The sequence below is a fragment of the Coloeus monedula genome (assembly GCF_965178545.1).
Source record: "Coloeus monedula genome assembly, chromosome: 1".
NCBI classification, from domain to species: domain Eukaryota; kingdom Metazoa; phylum Chordata; class Aves; order Passeriformes; family Corvidae; genus Coloeus; species Coloeus monedula.
Window position 1 is genome coordinate 127,325,664 of NC_138781.1, and position 18,002 is coordinate 127,343,665.

Sequence of the window (18,002 nt, forward strand, 5' to 3'; positions counted from 1 at the left end):
AAATACCTTTGAAATCAAACAACAATAAATTCAACCACTCAACTCAAGGAAAAGGCCCTTATACATTCATGGTTTACATTCTGAAAATAGTGAAATAACTTTCTGTCTCTATCAAGTAGCCCTGAAAACTTCCTTGGGCTTCTATATTCAAAGTTCCTACCTTGCACCGAGATATAATACAAACAAACTGAAAACCCAATTTTAGCATTTTCATAAGCTATATACATTGCTCACGCATTAAAAAACAGGTTAGAATCCTAGTGTTCACCTTTTTCTTTCTGCCCAGATTAAGAAAACACCAACAGTATTTCCAACACCACTATTATGAATTAAAATGCAAAGGAGAAAAGTTACAAAACCATTTTATAAATCCTTAATTTAAATGGCAGAGATGTTTTGAAGTCAATTCTCTTTCTGGCACTCTCCCAGACCACCACCAAATAAACATCAATGGCAATCAACCTGCGTATGCTTTGTCATGTAGAGTAATATTTTAAAAGTTCAGAGATGAGACCCTTATATGACAGTGGAAATTCAAATTCCCCTGAAGAAGAGATTTGGAAACATTGGTTAAAAAATAGCAAAGAACATATGTATAAAAGAACAGCAAATAATTCAATAGATCCATTTACTTATACATGTAGACCAACTATACAACTTTGTCTTTATAAAAAGGAGCCTAAAACCCATTTTAGAATTTAATTAAAATCAGCAACATTAAGCTATCAGTGTCTGTAATTTGAAGAGAGAAAATTTTGTCTGTTCTGTGTCCTAAAAAAAAATTTCAAATTACCAACACTTAAAATATTATCTAATTTCAAGTTTGCACCTTTGGCCCTTTCTCCAGGAACCATCTTTTCAGTCTAACGCAGACTCAGTCGTTCTTTTATCCATCTCACTAGTGCAAAAATATCCTCTGTTTCACAAGTTTTTGGTTCTCACATACTTTGTTTATGGTCCTTTCTTAAAAAAAAAAAGCCAGTACCAAAAGGAAAAAAAAAAAAAAAAAGTATACTTGAACAACAGAGTACCACCACAAGTGCTCTGTTCCTCTGATCCTAAAACATTTGCTGACACTGGCATGAGGACCGGTCCATTCAGCATAAATAACACATACAGGTAACATACTACTTCTCATCATTTGCAATTCAAAACAAAATTCAAAAAATGTATCCCAGAGAAATAGCAGGAGGTAGTATTTACACTTTGGGTCAAAAGTGTCACATCAAACAAATCATATTTTTAAAGACAAAAAGAAGTTATTACTTCCCTGTTAGCCAATTCAAACAAGTACCAACATAAGCCAGGAAACGAAAGCCAAAAAAGGTATAACCCCTCCCACCAATAAAAAATCCTGGACAACTGAAAAAAACTGATGAGGAGAAGGCTAAAGTACTCAACAGCTTTTTTTTTTGCCTCAGTCTTCAACAGCAACCTCTCTTCCCACACCACTTAAGTGGATGGACAGCAGGAGGGAATGAAGTCCCTCCCACTGTAAGTAAAGGTGAGGTTCATGACCACTTGAGGAACTTGAATATAAAGAAGTCTCTGGGACCCAATGAGCTGCATTCCAGAGTCCTGAGGGGAATTGGTGGATTTAGTTGCCAAGCCACTCTTCATGTTTGAAAAGTCATGGCAGTCAGGTGAAGTCCCAGCTGACTGGAAAAAGGGTAAAAAGGAGGACGCTGAGACCTGTCAGCCTTACCTCTGTGCCTGGGAAGTTCATGGGACACATCCTCCAAGAAGCTGTACCAAGGCACATGCAGGACAGAGAAGTGATTCAGGACAGCCATCACAGCTTCACCAAGGACAATCCTGCCTGACCAACCTAGTGACCTTCTACAATGGAGTGACTACATCAGTGGACAAGGGAAGGGCTACAGATGTCATTTATCTGGAATTCTGGTAAGTCTTTGGCTTGGTCCCCCACAACATCCTTCACTCTAAGTTGGAGAGAGACGGATTCAATGGGTGGACTGTTCAGTGGATAAAGAATCGGTTGGACAGTCACATCCAGGGGGGTTGGAATGAGATGATCTTTTCAAATCCAAACCATTCTATAATCAGTCCCATCTGACCTCTATTTGCAGCTCTCAGTGGAAATATCAATAATAATAATAAAAAAAAAATCTATGCTATTCCCTTATAAAGCTGAAAAGAGCATGTTCAGTAGAAAATGAATGTGTTATCTATTAAGTTACAGAAACTCAATAACCCAGAAAAGCAAGACTGTAACACTGTCAGTGTTATAATGAAAACAATTTACAGCAAATAAATGTATCACATTGAAATAAGGGAATCCACAAAAAACCCTGACTGTGATTATCTAGTAAGCATAGGGAACTCCAGTGCAATTCTGATTAATGGTAAGTTCCTAGACACAGCTCCACACTGGAAGGGATGCAGAGGCGAAGAAACACACACTTCTTCTGGATTTGTTCTTGATTCAGAGCACTGTCCCAAACAAAACTAAGTTTCAGCAAAAGGCATTATTTCCTTCTGCCTTACTGTAACCACTATAACCCTATGTCTGCCGAAAGAACCTGTATTACATCATCTCCGTTATACTACACCTTGACAGATTTTATGTATCTCAGCTCCCTCCCAAATAAAGAGGCTCTCACCCTAGAACTGCAGACAATCAGGACAGAACAACTGCTATTAGAAATGGCAGAGAACGTCTTCATTTTTCTTAGCTCCAGCTATACTGACTATCTGGATAATTTGCCTTGATATTTAAGAACAAAAGAAGAATCTTGTAATAAATTCCTGGATTTTGCCAGGCCTCAATGACAGGAATTCTGAAAATGTTAAACAGTTCAAGTGGAAAAAATGCTTCTAAAGATTTTTTAAGTATTAGTCTTGCCACTACAGATAGAAGTAAGGCAGTCTATACATGAAGATAGTTACTTCTATTGGATTAACTAACACACATTTAAGATATGGTTTAAGTCCATTATTTGTTGGGGTTTTTTTCCCCCAGCTGGAATAATAAAACATACTCTGTATTTCAAAACATTCTACTATTCCATTAACCACACCATACAAGTTAATCAATCCTAATCTGACGAACATAGCTGGGTATCTTTAACAGGCTTTCACCAGACATTTTCAGAATTTGGGGTTTTTGTATCAAACATCAACTCAATTATTTCTGTACAGAATAACAAAGAGCTGCCTACAGACCTTTTCCAGAACATGAAAGTACTCAATAGCAACTGGAACAAACCTGTAGATGGCACAAATAGCCTACTAACCAGAACTCATTCAAACAGCGAAAAAAACATTTTAAGAGAGAGACTAAGTAATATTTAGAAAATAATCTTTAAATCAACTTATCTGGTCAATGCATTCCAGTGTTTCATTACCCACGGTATAAAATGTTTCTTTTGTATCTTATTGACATACCTTATGTTCCAATTTGTACCTATTGCCCTTTGTCTTCCCATGGTGCCTCTGTTTTCCCTTGATATCCTTCTATTATGTTGTTGTAGGCATCAGCAAGACCTCTCATTTGCCTTCTCTTCTTATAGCTGCAGAAACCCAGTCTCCTTGGAGGTCATGCAGTTGAGCCCCAGCCATCCTGCCTGTCATCTGCTGGATGCACCCCAGTACCCCAATGTCTGTCCTGTACTGCGGCTCCCTAAACACAGCACTCCAGATGTGGTCAAGTACCAGAGGGAGGGGAAGAACCACTTTCCTCCAGCTGCTGGCTCCACGCTTGCACAGACAATGCAATATGTAGCTAGAGAGATTCAGAAAACTTGAAGATACTTTCCACAGATATTATGAAGGACTATTTTTTTCTTCCTCCCTTTCATACAATAATTTGTCTCCAGTTGTGTCTCATTAATACAGAAACTGGATTATCAGGAGACTGATCTAGTTTAAAAAAAAAAGCTCTTAAACAAAGCCCTTAAAGACTAGATTCATATAGTTTAATTAGGAAGCCGAGTTCCTCGTTACCACAGTAATACAGAAAACATCTGAAGTTTAAATTTAAAAACTTGAAATTAATTTCTCTTCAGTGTTGAATAGGATTTGCTGACCAAAAAGGATACAAAGGACATTAATTTTCTTACAGTAACAGTCTAAACACACATTCTTAGCTTCAAGATTTGAATGTACTTTAAAAAAAATGTGACTCTGGTATATCAAGTCCATACACAATAGCTACAAAAGGCACACTGCAACTGCACGTTCCTCAAATTGAACATTTGAAAAGGAACGGTTTCAGCAGTGGAAAAGCCTTTCTTATATTTGACAGAATTATTGTTTTTGTTTTCATAAACATTCTAGAAAATTAGCAACAATACACATAGCAGGACAAAATATAACAGATTAACACTTTTCAGACAATTTTAACTCTCATTTGTAGAATGTTACAAATTTAGGACTTAAAGATACCTCTCCATCTTCCAAACATAAAGAAGTTATGTTAAAAGCCTTTACCATTTTTTCACATCACTTTATCTCTTGCTTCTATAACTGGAAGAGTTTTCTTCACAGTAAGAGATCTAGGTGGATTGAATAAATTATTGTCAACTTACTTCTCTTAGGCTTCATGAACACAAAAGAGTTCTTTAATTTATTTCAACTTGCATCTCACCTTTCCCAATCTCAACCAAACACTTCCAAGGCAATGCAGACTGCCCTCAAAATACCCTTCGGCAGGTTCACTCTGACAGAACCAAACACCCCTTCTCAGTCAGACACCCAGTCTAAAGAGCCAACTACAACTTTGATAACTTGTGGCCTTTATAGTTTCAGAAAAAATAGTCCACATGCTGGATACCACATTTTTCTTGTGTGCTTATTCAAATGTCATACTAAAATATGTGGAAAAATTTTGCACAGTGAAAATACAGCTACTGCTCCTCTTTCACAACAGCTACAGCCCAGTAAGAGCAGGAAATCATGTTAATTGAATGTGATTTCTTTTCCTAAATCATCTGGCTAATTGTCTCTGCTAATTGTCTAATGTGTGCTATAGGTATCAGACACTATTTGGTCCAGTGATTTCCAAAAGTCAACCTTTCACATGATAGTAGAAAAACAAAAATAATATTTATCATCTGGAAACTCACTCAAAAGAATTGTCAAAAATCTCAGATTCAGTTATTTAAACACTTTAAAAAAGCAATCCAACCTACATAGCTAAATTTTAGTGACTGACGTAATATCCAGTGTCCACAAGATATTGAACCTGCCCTTTTTGTTTGGCATGATTTGTCATCAATTCAAGTATTTGTGTCACCTATTCTTTGCTTTGCTTTCCTTTCCTGTTTACAGGCTCATCCCTTCTCTCATCTTTCTAATGATTTATAAAAACATCTTTTAATGCTTTTCAAATATACCGATTTAAAACAATGAATTGTGAGTAGATTTCACTCGTATATGCTTGTCCCTTTAACAGTAATTACTTAGTTTCATTTTTCTGTCCTGTACAAAGCCTCCTCAATCTTTATGTCACTGAACAGGTCCTCATGTTGCCATATTGACTTTTACTACTACTCTTGTTGTTTTCCATATTGAGACAGCTTGATACCATACATTAGTATTTTTTTTTTCTAAAAACCAGTAGCCCTTCAACACTCCAGCTATATTAAGACATGCATAACTTAAGTCAATACCACAACTGATTTTGGCTTTTTCCTTACCATGGATCAGGAATACCGTTTTTTAATCACACAGTCAAGTTGCTTTCAGCCCCTCAACCAGCTCCTTCAAGTCAACATAGAAGCTAGTGCAGCTATTCATGCCTAGAATAACCCCCAAATGGATGTTTTCCATACATGATACACTCTTGGGAGCTGTGCTTGCTTTACTGTCCTTCTCATAAGACACTCTTTTCAATGCTTCTGCTAATCCATCAAAAGATTTCATATAGAAGCACCTTTCCTGCTTTTCCACTTTCTATTGAAAGGGACTGAAAAAAAACATGCTGCAAACTTATAGGGGAATACATGAGGGATGCACAGGCAATCTAACTCTGATCTTTTCGTTATTTTTGAGAGAGAATCTTATGCTTAAACATTTTTTAATACAACTTGAAAGCAAAACAGAACTAAAATGTATCAAATTGATAAAATCATTCACTATCTAGAGGGAAATAGAACAGCAGAGTAAGAATATCAGAAACCCAAGACTGGTTAACAGCACAATCTTTCAACTAAAGGAATAATCACATGCAAAAGGCAAAGAGAAGTGATGTAACCAGTAGCTTATAGAAGTATTTTCAAAAAGGTAGAAGTCTTTCCTGAAACCAAGATTACTTATTCACCTATCTCAACAGGAAAGGGTAAATCAGGGATGAAATCAAGGAACACAGCTTAACAGTGATCCAAGCATCACTTTCAAAAGAAGTTTATTCAAGTACTTGAGACATGATTGACATAGCAATGGTTTGTCTTCTGTTGTTAATTCTGTCAAACAGGATTTTTGCAACTCCTTCAATTATCCTCCACAGATTTTCTAGGGTATCAAACTTGTAAGACTTCTTAAAGCATATGGAAAAAAGAACAGAAAATTAACTGGTGCCAGTGGAGTAAAATTCCTGACAGCTCCCCAGACAGCTCACAACCACCTCAATCATTTCTATCCTGACAGACAGCACTCACTGTCTGTCATGGCTCCAGTTAAATATATGTCTGAAGTCAACGGCTTCTAGCAAAAATACACACTCTTCTTTCTCCAAACTGGCACACATCTTACTTGGTCACCTCTGGAACTGGGGAGGTAACATCTCAAATGCCACAGCTGAATTCTCACTTGTGTTGATTCCTGGTGAATCACATAAAGAAGCAGGCAGGGCAAAAGCATGTAAAAGGTGCGACATGCGAAAAGGGAGAGAAGGCAGCAATATGGTACAGGAGTTTAGAGGTTTTCAATTAGAGTATTTCAGAATCAACCCAAGAAACAGGTAGTTTGGTCACTGTGTACCACTGAGCTGGATGTTATAGCACATAAATGCTTATTAACAGATACAAAATTATTTCACTGGTCATGTCCCTGTTAGTTACCTCAAATGCCAATAACCTATATTCTTAAAGCATGTATGGCATCATCACCATCACATTGCCAGGGATCTTTTTTCTGATTCTACCACAAACAAGGGACACCCATGGACAGAGAGGACAACAGACTTTAACCACAATCCCTCACAATGAAGTAATGCAAAGGTATTTCCCTTACCCACCATGGAAACTTACCTAGCTCTTGTAGGCATGTGAAAATTACCTTTCTCAATGCCTTTCAACAGGAGTATCACAGTATCAGGAGTCTATTTTCAGTTCTAAGCCCATTGTCAGAACTCTTCCAACAGCTTTGCCCCTCCCTTGGTAAAGTGGAGCACAGAGAGTTAAAGTTTAACAGAGCTATGGGCAAACAAAAATCCATGTACAGTCAAGTTAGGAGGGTCACTACCTAGTACTACTTATGTACATAGAGCTGAGAGTACCTAGGCCAACCAGTGAGTGTTGCTTCAGGTAATGTCTTAATCTTCATAACTGGAGCAGGCAAAGCATAGATACAGTGGTGTACTGGCTCTGTTGATTAGCAGCAAAATATTAACACCTTAACCCAATCAAGTTTGAATGTGTGCCCATCCTCCTGGCTTATTATCTCTTATGAGTTAAAATTACAAACTCTGAAAAGGTAAATGATAAAAAGAAAATTAAATTGCAATTCTTGAATACTTCACTTTTTGGTGTTTCAAGAAATGCAGCATGAAATGTGCAATGTCTTCAATCAGCAGTATCTTAAAAGAGTAAACTAAATGATGAGCTGTCATAGTCAAATACTTTACCTACAAACAACAGTGATTCTCCTTTTTACAGAGAAATAAAGTAAGAAGGAGAAAAGCTGAGTTGATTAAACCCAAAGCAGATTCTGCAAAAGACATGATATATTAAGGGAAGTGATAAGAATTTGGTAGCAAACAGCTACGGAAAAAGCAAAAATATCAGAGAGGCAGAAACCTACAAGCAGGGCAGAAACCTACAAGCAGAGCAAAAAGTGGAAAGTGGGCCAACAGCTTCCTTTCACTTCTGTTGGAGGATATGTTCCATTGCCACACCTTATTTCACCATTAAAACAAGATGTGATGGGCAATATAACTGAAATGTGGTGGCCTTTTCACCTGGATTGGTAGAAACTCAACTAGCCATGTCCAATAAGGCAGTGTCATTATGATATGAAGAAACAAAGACAGAATACAACTTCACAGACTAGGAAGCATGCAGGACCAAAACATCTGCACTTGAATTGTGCTACAAACCTTCTATTCCTATGCATTCACATTCCCTTCTCTTTGTTGCAAGAAACTACAAATGTAAGAAAGGAATAGTCTTCCAAGGCTAAACCTTCCTGGACACTGTAAACTCAAATCTTAATCTGACTCAGAGATCAAAGAGGAAGAAAATTAACTCATAAATAGTTAGAAGTTAAACATTAATCCCACAGGGGCTCCACTCTTCTATTTTATATTGGTAAAGCTGCTGCACCCTAAGGAGAACTAACATTTCTTCCATAACTACCAAAACTCTCTTCTACATCCAAAACCACCAAAACACTGCCAGTAATACGATAAAGTCCTGGCAAAGAATTTACATTTTGCTTAAGAACCACAGCCTGCCACCTCCTCCCCCATTCAAGTTATAAAATGTTTCACAAAAAACATCCTTTCTGTTTTGGAGAAGTTTCTACATGCAGGAGACAGTCACTGTACAGAGACAAATAGCAATCTTGTCCCAGAACAGGAGCTGATAACAGGCTGTAATGACAGTGTTGTATAACACCACCATGCTGATTCATAAGCAAAGCTGTTGCTTGACTGCTAGTACAAGCTACTAGCCTGAGAGCATAAGACCACTAACAACTCTATTTTCAGTATTTCGGTTTCTTCTATTCACAGGTTTCTTACTGAAAAGTGCCTCAAATACAGAATATGAAGTTCTAAACACTGGATAGATAATTATGCTTTTCAAACTAAACTACAGAAAAAAAACCCCCACCCAACATATTTTAAGCAGTTTAAGTATTCCTGGAACTCACTGCACATTACTCTCTAATTAGAAACCTAACTGAAAATATCAAAAAGCTCTCAAACAGAAGAGAAACAACATCAAGATTAACAATGGTGACATTTAAGAAAAAATAACCTGCTACACTCCATCTCTCTACTTTAGAAATCTAGAGAATGACAGTTCCTACAAATAAAAACCCCTTTATTTCCCAGTCAACCAGGTCATTCAAGGAAGTCCCTGAAGATTATATCCCATAATTCAGGTGAAATAATTTGCTCCAGACTCTCAAACACACAACCCAGATACTTGATTATCACAATCCTGCATGAATTTTTCCTCTCAAAGTTCTTCTAGTAAGCTTTAATCAAGGCCCAGAGGAGGAAAGATAGATAATTGTCTGGATGTGGTCAATTAAAGCTTCAGCAAGACGCATAACAAAACAGCTCCACAAAATACTCTGTCCATTAAAAAGTAATACTGGGATTTTAGCTCAAAGAATTGTTTTTCAGTTTTATCTATTTTTGGCTGAATAGCATGTTTTCAATCTATACTGAGAATGCAGAAGCAGATTAGTCTCCTCCTCATTTCTAATAAAACATGTTAACATCTGGCAACCCAGTTCTAATGTTATTTCCTCAGACCAATCCAGACTTCAAGATCTGAATGTCAGGCATTTAGCACACTTCTCTTGTTTTAAAGGAACCAAATGGCAATGCATGAATCTTTTATTGAGCTACTTAAAATAAGTTTCCACCACTCATTTTTTGTTATTCAGAGCATTTAAAATTTTCAAAAATCCAGTTATGGATTGAGGGTGGAAGGATTGTTGATTTCTCAGTTTGATAACAGAATATTATCTTCATATACTCCAAGATATTCTAAAATATTTGACTGAAAGATCAAAGCAACAGTCCTCTTTAAAAGGAAATAATATGCTTGACTTAAACTCACTAAGAGACAAGATCAACCTGAAATCATAACTACAGTATAATTAAAGATAAATCACAATAACTATACACACACAAAGGAAACATTCTGTACTTCACAGTCTGAAAAGCTTTTTGCCAGATAATCAAATTTTTTACAATGAACCTGTCATTTGAAAGCAAATTAAGTGGAATCCACTAATACAGAATAAGATGAAACTGACAGTGAGTCATCTGCTTTGTAAATGGAGTCTTGAAACGTACCGACGCCCAGCACAAGCCTCACACAGTAATAAAAGTCAACCACAGATAATTTTATCTTTTAAGGAAAAGAGTCTGGCACTACTTGAACCGCATCAGTTAAAGAAATGAATTTAAGACAATAGTGAAGGCTGGCACAATGAGGGCAACCATACGTTTACCAGGAATTTCTCATCCTTATAAAAACATTCCAAAGGTTGGTAACCAAGATAAAGTGTTGTATTCTGACAAAAAGCGTTGTGGAGAGAAAGAAGGTAAAATGTTTGAAGTAGCAAACAGTAACAAGATTTAAATACTCATCCAATCCATATTCCTAAATATGAAAAGGGGAGAGTTTCTAACTTAAGAAGGGGCAAGGAAACTGAATGGATTTAGGTTTCTTATTACTGGCCATCAGTTCCTAGTGAAGAAGAAATAAATACATCAGCGCGAACAAGCAGCATCAAATTCTATGAAGCATTTTATTCCAGCAGACTTTCAGGGACAGTATTTGCTATGCTCTAGTAAACTATTATCACAATTTATTGACATATATACAGATTTTCTTCTTGAGGCTGATTAAGCCGTACTTTTAATTAAGCTGAATTAAAAAAGATGACAAACAGCTTTCCATTTGTAATCATCCAAGGAGAAACAATTATTTTTTAGTACTGTGTATGAAAGGATGAATAGCTAGCATCCTCAATGAGATCATTAATTAGCAAAAATGAGGTGTCTCACAATTCCTGACTTACCACCACTAACTTCTATCCTTTCTTTACTAATACATTAATATTGCTCTTAGGAAGGCAAATTATAAGGTTCCCTGTTCCCTCCCTTCTTTCCCTGTCATCCCTGATTGATATCTATTTTTCATGGCAGTAATTGAGGTCACCTGAGGAAAAACAAGCAAACAAAAAAAAAAAAAACAAACTGCAAAGGCTTGCACAGATTCCAGAATACATTTTTGAACAAAGCAAACTAAAAAAAACCCCAAACAACTGCAAAGGCTGGAATAGATTCCAGAATACCTTTTGAAAGCCTTCTACTATCAAAAGCAGGCAGAAGACATGTTACCTGACCTTCATCAATCACAAAAGGTTGTTTACTGGCTCTTTTTATTTAAAACATTTAACTGACTTATTTTAATTTGCTTTTAATAAATGAAGTAGTAATAGGCTCCAGCAAACAGATAATACCATCTCTTCCTCCCTTCAAAAGACAGAAACTATACATCCAGCTGACAGTTCTGTCACAGTCTTTCACTACTTCAAAGCCATGCAAGATGCACAAAATTTTTGGCTTCAAGTACTGAGCAAAAGACCTTCGTCATCCTCTTCCCCTCTGCCCTAGTGGAAATTTTAGCCTGTAATCTGCTTGAAAGCTCATCTCTCAGCTGTAAACCAAGGCTGTGTGAGAGACATGATCTAATGATCTGAAGGCATTTATATTTGTTGCACACAGCCATAACTATGTGTAAGTTCAATGGGAATAGTGCCTTCTCTCTTTCACATTAATAGAGATAATTTAATCTCAACCTCTGGGTGCAGCCGCCAGTGTGGCCTACACCTGTATAATAAATATATAGTGAGGATCCTTTAGTCTAAAAGTCTTAGCTCAGTAGAATTGGAGCAAACAATTAAAGAAAGTACCTGATCACCGAGTTTCACACATTGTTTGAGCTAAGCTGCTTTAGCTTATTAATTACAAACTCAGAGAGCCTTCCAAGGGAGCAGCTTAACAAGACAACATTCCCTGGCTCTTGCAAATGCATTGTGTTCTATTTTTCTCCTCTCAGAACTTGAATAGCTAGGCCTAAACACAAGATACTATAAAACTGAGCAAAAAATAAGGGCAATGAACCAGAATAACTCTTCTTTACAACAAATACCTGCCTATTTTATTTTCCTGATTGAAATCATACACATTGGTGAGATACCAATGTTCAATGTGACAGGTTGAAAGCATCCATAGTTTTTTACATTTAAGCTGCATAGTTGGTCTGTTTGTAAGGACAAGCTGCTGATAATGCTCAGGGACACTGGTTTCAACAAGCTTTTCTACTGCTGCTTGCTTTCTCAGAAGTGAATTCTTCCATCCTAGCTCAAAAATTCTGCAGCTGCTGCACAGCCAAGTATTTCCCAAAATTTTATTTACACAGGCAGATACACAAACAAGCAAATGAGACTCCTTAGGGCCTAAAGCAATAACTTCTATTTTATTTATCTTTACTGAATAAAGACTATAAATTTTAAACTTCAGTTGATATTCAAGTAAAAACTTTATTTAAAAACTCCCAAGATTAAATTAACTCATCTTGATAAAATTACTAAAAATTTTGTATCTATCTTATTTTACTGTAGCATGGCTATATGCCAAAGCTAATATAGCAAACATCAGTACAGACTGATTACCAAAGGTTAAGTAAAGGACTAACAATCTCTTAGCGGACAGAAGAAATGATTTTTACTCTCTACTCATCCTGGTTTCAATTATGGTACTTGCATTTCTCAGTTTAAATAATTATTAAAATTTTCATCTTCAATAGTATTTCACCAATGGAACTACTAAATACTTCATGCTGTTATTAACTACCAATAATTTCATTATGTTTATATCCCAGAATTGGTTATATGGCTACAGTACCCACTCATTTTCTTTTTTTCCTCTTTGAAACAACACAAATAGCATCCCGTACTGTGACATTTAACACTACAGAACCAACGTGCATTACCATCCAAGTTCCAATTGACTGAAAGCTTTCCTCACTTAAGGTTGGAGTTTTGGCTTTTTTTGGAATGCACAATAAAAATAGTTTAATACTTTTTCCTGGGCAAAGCTTTCAAATAAGAAAAAATTATTGCCAAATCATTAAATAAAAACACTGCCAGTACTGAGAAAAGATTGAGCAATGAGTAATTGTTCTGAGAACAGCTGCAAACAGAACTTTCAGTAACACTAGAAGCACAGGTAAAGAATAAAAGGAAGTGTAACCAAGAGTGTATGTATTTTTTCCGGAGATTTCAGCGGCCTGTAAATATTTTCTTCATCCCCTACCCCACTGGCTGAAAATATTGGGGTGAAACTTGTGGGAAGTTTTCTTATTGCTACTAGCTTGCATACTGCGATACAAGTTTCCTTGGGATCTCAAACTGGACATGAATTCTGCATTGTCATCTCACACAGTTATTTTATTAAGCAGCTGCTTAGACAAACATTTGGAAAAAAAAAAATCCTATTGATGGAACAAGATTTTTCAAGTAGCACTTTATTTTGGTGCGTGCATGTAATTTGATGGTGGTCCACCACAGCAGGTTTCAATGGGTAACACAGAAACACAGTGAAAGCTAACATTCTACACTCTTTACTAAAGTTGTTTGTGTCATTAATTACATTAGCTCTGCATTCAGTCAGATTTAAATACCTACACATACAAGTCTTATGTGCCTAACTTCACAGAATATGTGAGAAGTTAGCCTGATGATAAAAAAACCTAAAACCATTTCTCTAAATGTTTTCACAATCTCACAAATAAATCCAGAGTTTGTAGCAACCTGACATTAAAACTAAAAGGAGGTGAAAGGTAAATCATAGTAATTAAGATGTCAGTATTATCAATAAAGTCAATCTTTCAAGTTTATGATGCAAATAGTTCATATCTGCACATTGAGGGAAAAGCTTTAATTATTTAACACTTTGAACAGCAATGACATATTTTCTGTATATTTTCAACTGAACTTCCTTGGCTCTATTTTCTACCTGCTCTTCTATTCATAATGCAAGTCCTGTGTTTCCACCTGTTCTGAGAACAACTGTTTACTATTTCTTTAGCATTTGCCTTTAAAAGCTTCAGATTACTAAAGATGCTATATCAAAATTTTCTAGAGCAAATCCATTCTATTCCCTTGTTTGACATTACTTACACCTTTTCAGAATATTTCTGTGTTATTTTTCCAGGAGAAAGTTGCACAAGCTTGGGCTTTTTCTGGGAAAATTCTTGAAAATAAGTGCTCTTTTTTTAAAGGCTTGTCTGGGGGGTCTGTTAGCTTTTTTTTAAAAAAAATATTATTTGCCTAAAGTTATGCAAACTGAGTTTAAACCAGTCCAGCAGTGGCAAATTAGTAACAACATTGTCGTTAGAAAACAAAACACAAGATCACATCAACATTGGCTTCTATCATTGTAGAAAAAGAGGGTTACAGAGAACTACCATTAAAGACTCTCCACACATACAAAAATCACAGTAAGTTTAACGATATACACGAAGACTCAAAGTCACAAGTTTTACAAGTTACTGTGCATCCACTCAACTGCAGTAACTACTCAGGTCAATGCTCAGAGCCATTAGCAAAAAGAGGCAATTTGCTACACGTTCCTAAACTTCCGTAGTAGACTGACCAAGAACAGGTTAATCAGAGAACTCTCAAAACTTAATCAGAGACTTTTCAGTATATCTGCAAAAATAAAAAGTAATTAACCTAGGGCATCATATACTGTTGTATAAAATTACAGCAGTTCAAGAAGTAACTAGAACTTACTTTGTACACCAATGTATCTTTTTTATCAATAATATAAATAATATTGTCATAATAGTAGAGTGTCAGACCACTGGTATAGTCAGAAATGACAATGAGTTGCATAAACATTTCAGGTAAACACTGGGTATTTAAAAACACTAAACTTAATCAGAAAAAGGACATCTCTTTTTTGTGTCAGGCAACTTAGATACTAGAAGATAGCACTAATTATAATAAATTAAATCATTCTGAACCAAAAAAACCACTTAAAATTAAATATACCATTTTCCTTAGTAAAACTTTTTTTCACACTGAACACATAAATATTAATTGATAGAAGAATTCAGAGCCTTGAAATCTTGCTCATCTGGGAGCATGTCTACGATGAACTTAATTTTACTGTCCACTTACTACATTTTCATTTAAGCTTCCTGTTTACAACTCCTTTCCAATATGCTAAACTACATTATTAAATTAGTAGTTTACTAAACATAGAAAAGAGTAATTAGAGCATTTTGCAATTAGGAACATATAGACAAAAAAACCTTCATAAATGTCCTTGAATCTCTTATCAAAAGACAACAGAACATTATGGAAGAAAACAAAAAGCATCATCTTACAGCTGGTGTTTCTAAAATGAAAGCAATTACACCATTAGAGTTACCATGGCTGTAATTTCAGGAAGTGAGTACTACCCTCCACACATCTCACATTTAGGCAACATTTGTCATTCATGTATCCTAAACAACCTCACTTAATATGTAACCATTTTTTCCCCTTTACAGAGGGAGCAACAGGAATTAGGGTGAGGCATGCTGTAGAAGGTCATTTACTAGGCCAGAGAGAGCAACACAGCACAGCTTTACCGAGTCCCTTTACAGATTGCCTCCTTCCCGGTTCACAGCTGTCATTTCCCTGCTTTTCACACAGTTTGATGAAAGATACTTCTTAATAAATTATAGCCTCTATTTCGCAGTTGAGCTTGTAGAAGTCTGCACATTAGAAGAAAAGCACTGAAAAACCACCTCTGCCAGATAGGGTGAATAAAACCAAGGCAGATCAGACTACCTGCCTAAGATACTGCTAAAGAAGAACATTCTGTACAGTATGTTCAACTTCTTGATCTCGTTTCATTCCAGTAACTCTGAAAGACACACCATGGGTGGTGGGGGGGGTATACTTCTAAACTTCAGGAGAATAATTTTTATCCCATAAAGTTCAATGCTTTGACATTTTAACTCTTTTTGGCTACACTAAATCCAGGTTATTAGGGCAATTAGACAAATTTCATTCATTTTGTACACTCTTTCTGTGCTGTTCTACCTCTAGTGACAAAAAACGTAAGCTATACTGGACGAAAATGAGAGAAGAGAGGAGATCTAGATGATCCTAATATAAAAACAAAGTGGAAAACTGCAAATATCCAAGGAAAAGCGGTGAACTTGCTGGTTAAATAAGAAAAGACAGGGGCCACTGCCACAAAACCTAGAGATCTTTTCTCCTGCCCCAGTCATAATAAAACACCACCCACTCAGCAGCACACAGTGAAAGTGATCCATTCTACCAGAGCAATTTCTGCAGCCCCTATTTAAGAACCGCTTCGGAGTCGGTATGAATGAATAATTCAGCTGGAAATACCTGTCAGGCAGCATGATGTTCCGCGCTACTGTACCTACAGCAACCCCATCCGGCCGAGAAAGCCAGACGTTACCTGTCCACAGGGCTGATACCACACCGCAGCCTCATTTTACGGAGAGAAAGAGAACCCCACGGGCAACACGCAGCCTGCCCCAGCCCCCCGTGCGGGGGAATTACAGAACCGTAACCCCAGGAACTCGGGGCTGTTGGTCACGGTCCCCACGATGCTACCGGGAGGGTCTCCCTGATCGCTCACCCCGCACGGTGTGCCATACATTCCCTGCGGCCCCCTCAAGTCCCGGGGGGGACAGGGATCTCTTCGCCCTTCCCTCGCCTGCCCAGGGAGCAGCGGCATCGCTGCCAGACGCCTCCCTGAGGCGCCTCTTCCCCGCGCCCCGGGCCCGGTGCCTCCCGCCGCACCCGCCCCGCCCGCCGCCGTCAGAGTCCCGGCCTCGCCTCTCACACCCCCGCGGGTCTCACCTCCATCGCGGCGCCGGACCAGCCCTTCCCTGCCGCCACCTGCCCTCCCCGGCCGCGCTACCCGGAGCTCGACGCCCTCAACCTCTGCCCGGGCGGTTCCTCCCTCTGCGCCGCTCTTCGCACCGCACCGCACCGCACCGCACCGCGCGCACATGCACGCGCGCACGCGCCCGGCGGAACGGCTCCTCCCGGCTCCTCCCGGCTCCCCCCGGCTCCCCCCGCCGCCGCCCGGCCCCAGCGCTGCCGCGGGGACTCCGCCGCAGACGCCTCACCTGCATCGACGCCATGATGGATCCGCCTCCTCCCCCCTCCCCTCTGCGCCGCCGCCGGGACGGCCCCGCCCCGCGCGCTCCCCTGTCACGTGCCCGCGCCCGCCCGTTGAGCGGCCGCGCGTGCGCGGGGCGGGCGGGCCGGAGGAGGTCACGTGCCCGCGCCGCCCTTGCCGGCCGCCGGGGAGGCTCCGGCTGTGCCGGCCGTGCCCCGCTCGCCCCGCTCGCCCCGCTCGCCCTGCGGCCGGGGACGGAGCGGCGCGATGTCCGTCACCGCCAGCCGCGGGGGCGGGAAGGGGTTGACCCCGGCCGGCTTCTGTGTGTGAAGGTTTTTAGAGTTGCACTGCGCGTTCCTCCGGGCTCCCCTCACGCCTGGTGTGCCCCGGCGGGAGGGTCATGGAATGATAGAACCATAGAATGTTAAGGGGTGGGCAGGGACCTTGAAGATCATCTACATCCAACACCCCCGCCAGACGCAGGGGCACCTCCCACCAGACCAGGCTGCTCAGACCCCATTCCAACCTGGCTTTGATCACTGCCAGGGATGGGGCATCCGGAAACCTCGCTGGGCAGCCTCTTCCAGTGCCTCACCAGCCTCACAGTAAAGAATTTCTTCCTGGTATCTAACCCAAATCTCTCCCCTTTCAATTTGTCCCGTTACTCCGTGCCTTGTCACTAGATCCCACCACAGGTCGGCCTGGGGTCGGCGGCAGGCGCTGCTGCCGGGCTCGGGGCCGCGGGGCACCCGCGACTGGAGAAGCGCCGCTGCGAGCCGCGGGGCCCTCCTGGCGAGGGGCTCTCTTTCTGTGGACTTCCCCGTGTGCTACTCTGCCACGGATCATCTGATTCCCCTGCACTGCTGGTCTGGAGGTGTACGAGTCCAAATGAAGGTGGACGTATTTTAAG

At 39.3% G+C, this 18,002-nt stretch overlaps 1 protein-coding gene across 3 annotated transcripts in view; it reads right to left on the minus strand.

The window, feature by feature from the left end:
• UBE2W (ubiquitin conjugating enzyme E2 W) overlaps positions 1 to 17,132 on the minus strand; it is a 36,209-nt gene extending 19,077 nt beyond the window's left edge. For all 3 annotated transcript variants that reach the window (XM_082289186.1, XM_082289185.1, XM_082289187.1), the window contains exon 1: positions 17,100 to 17,132. In XM_082289186.1, the coding sequence (XP_082145312.1) occupies positions 17,100 to 17,114 (15 nt within the window). In that variant the 5' untranslated portion in view covers positions 17,115 to 17,132. The remainder of the gene's footprint in view (positions 1 to 17,099) is intronic.
• Between the last annotated feature and the right edge of the window lie 870 nt (positions 17,133 to 18,002).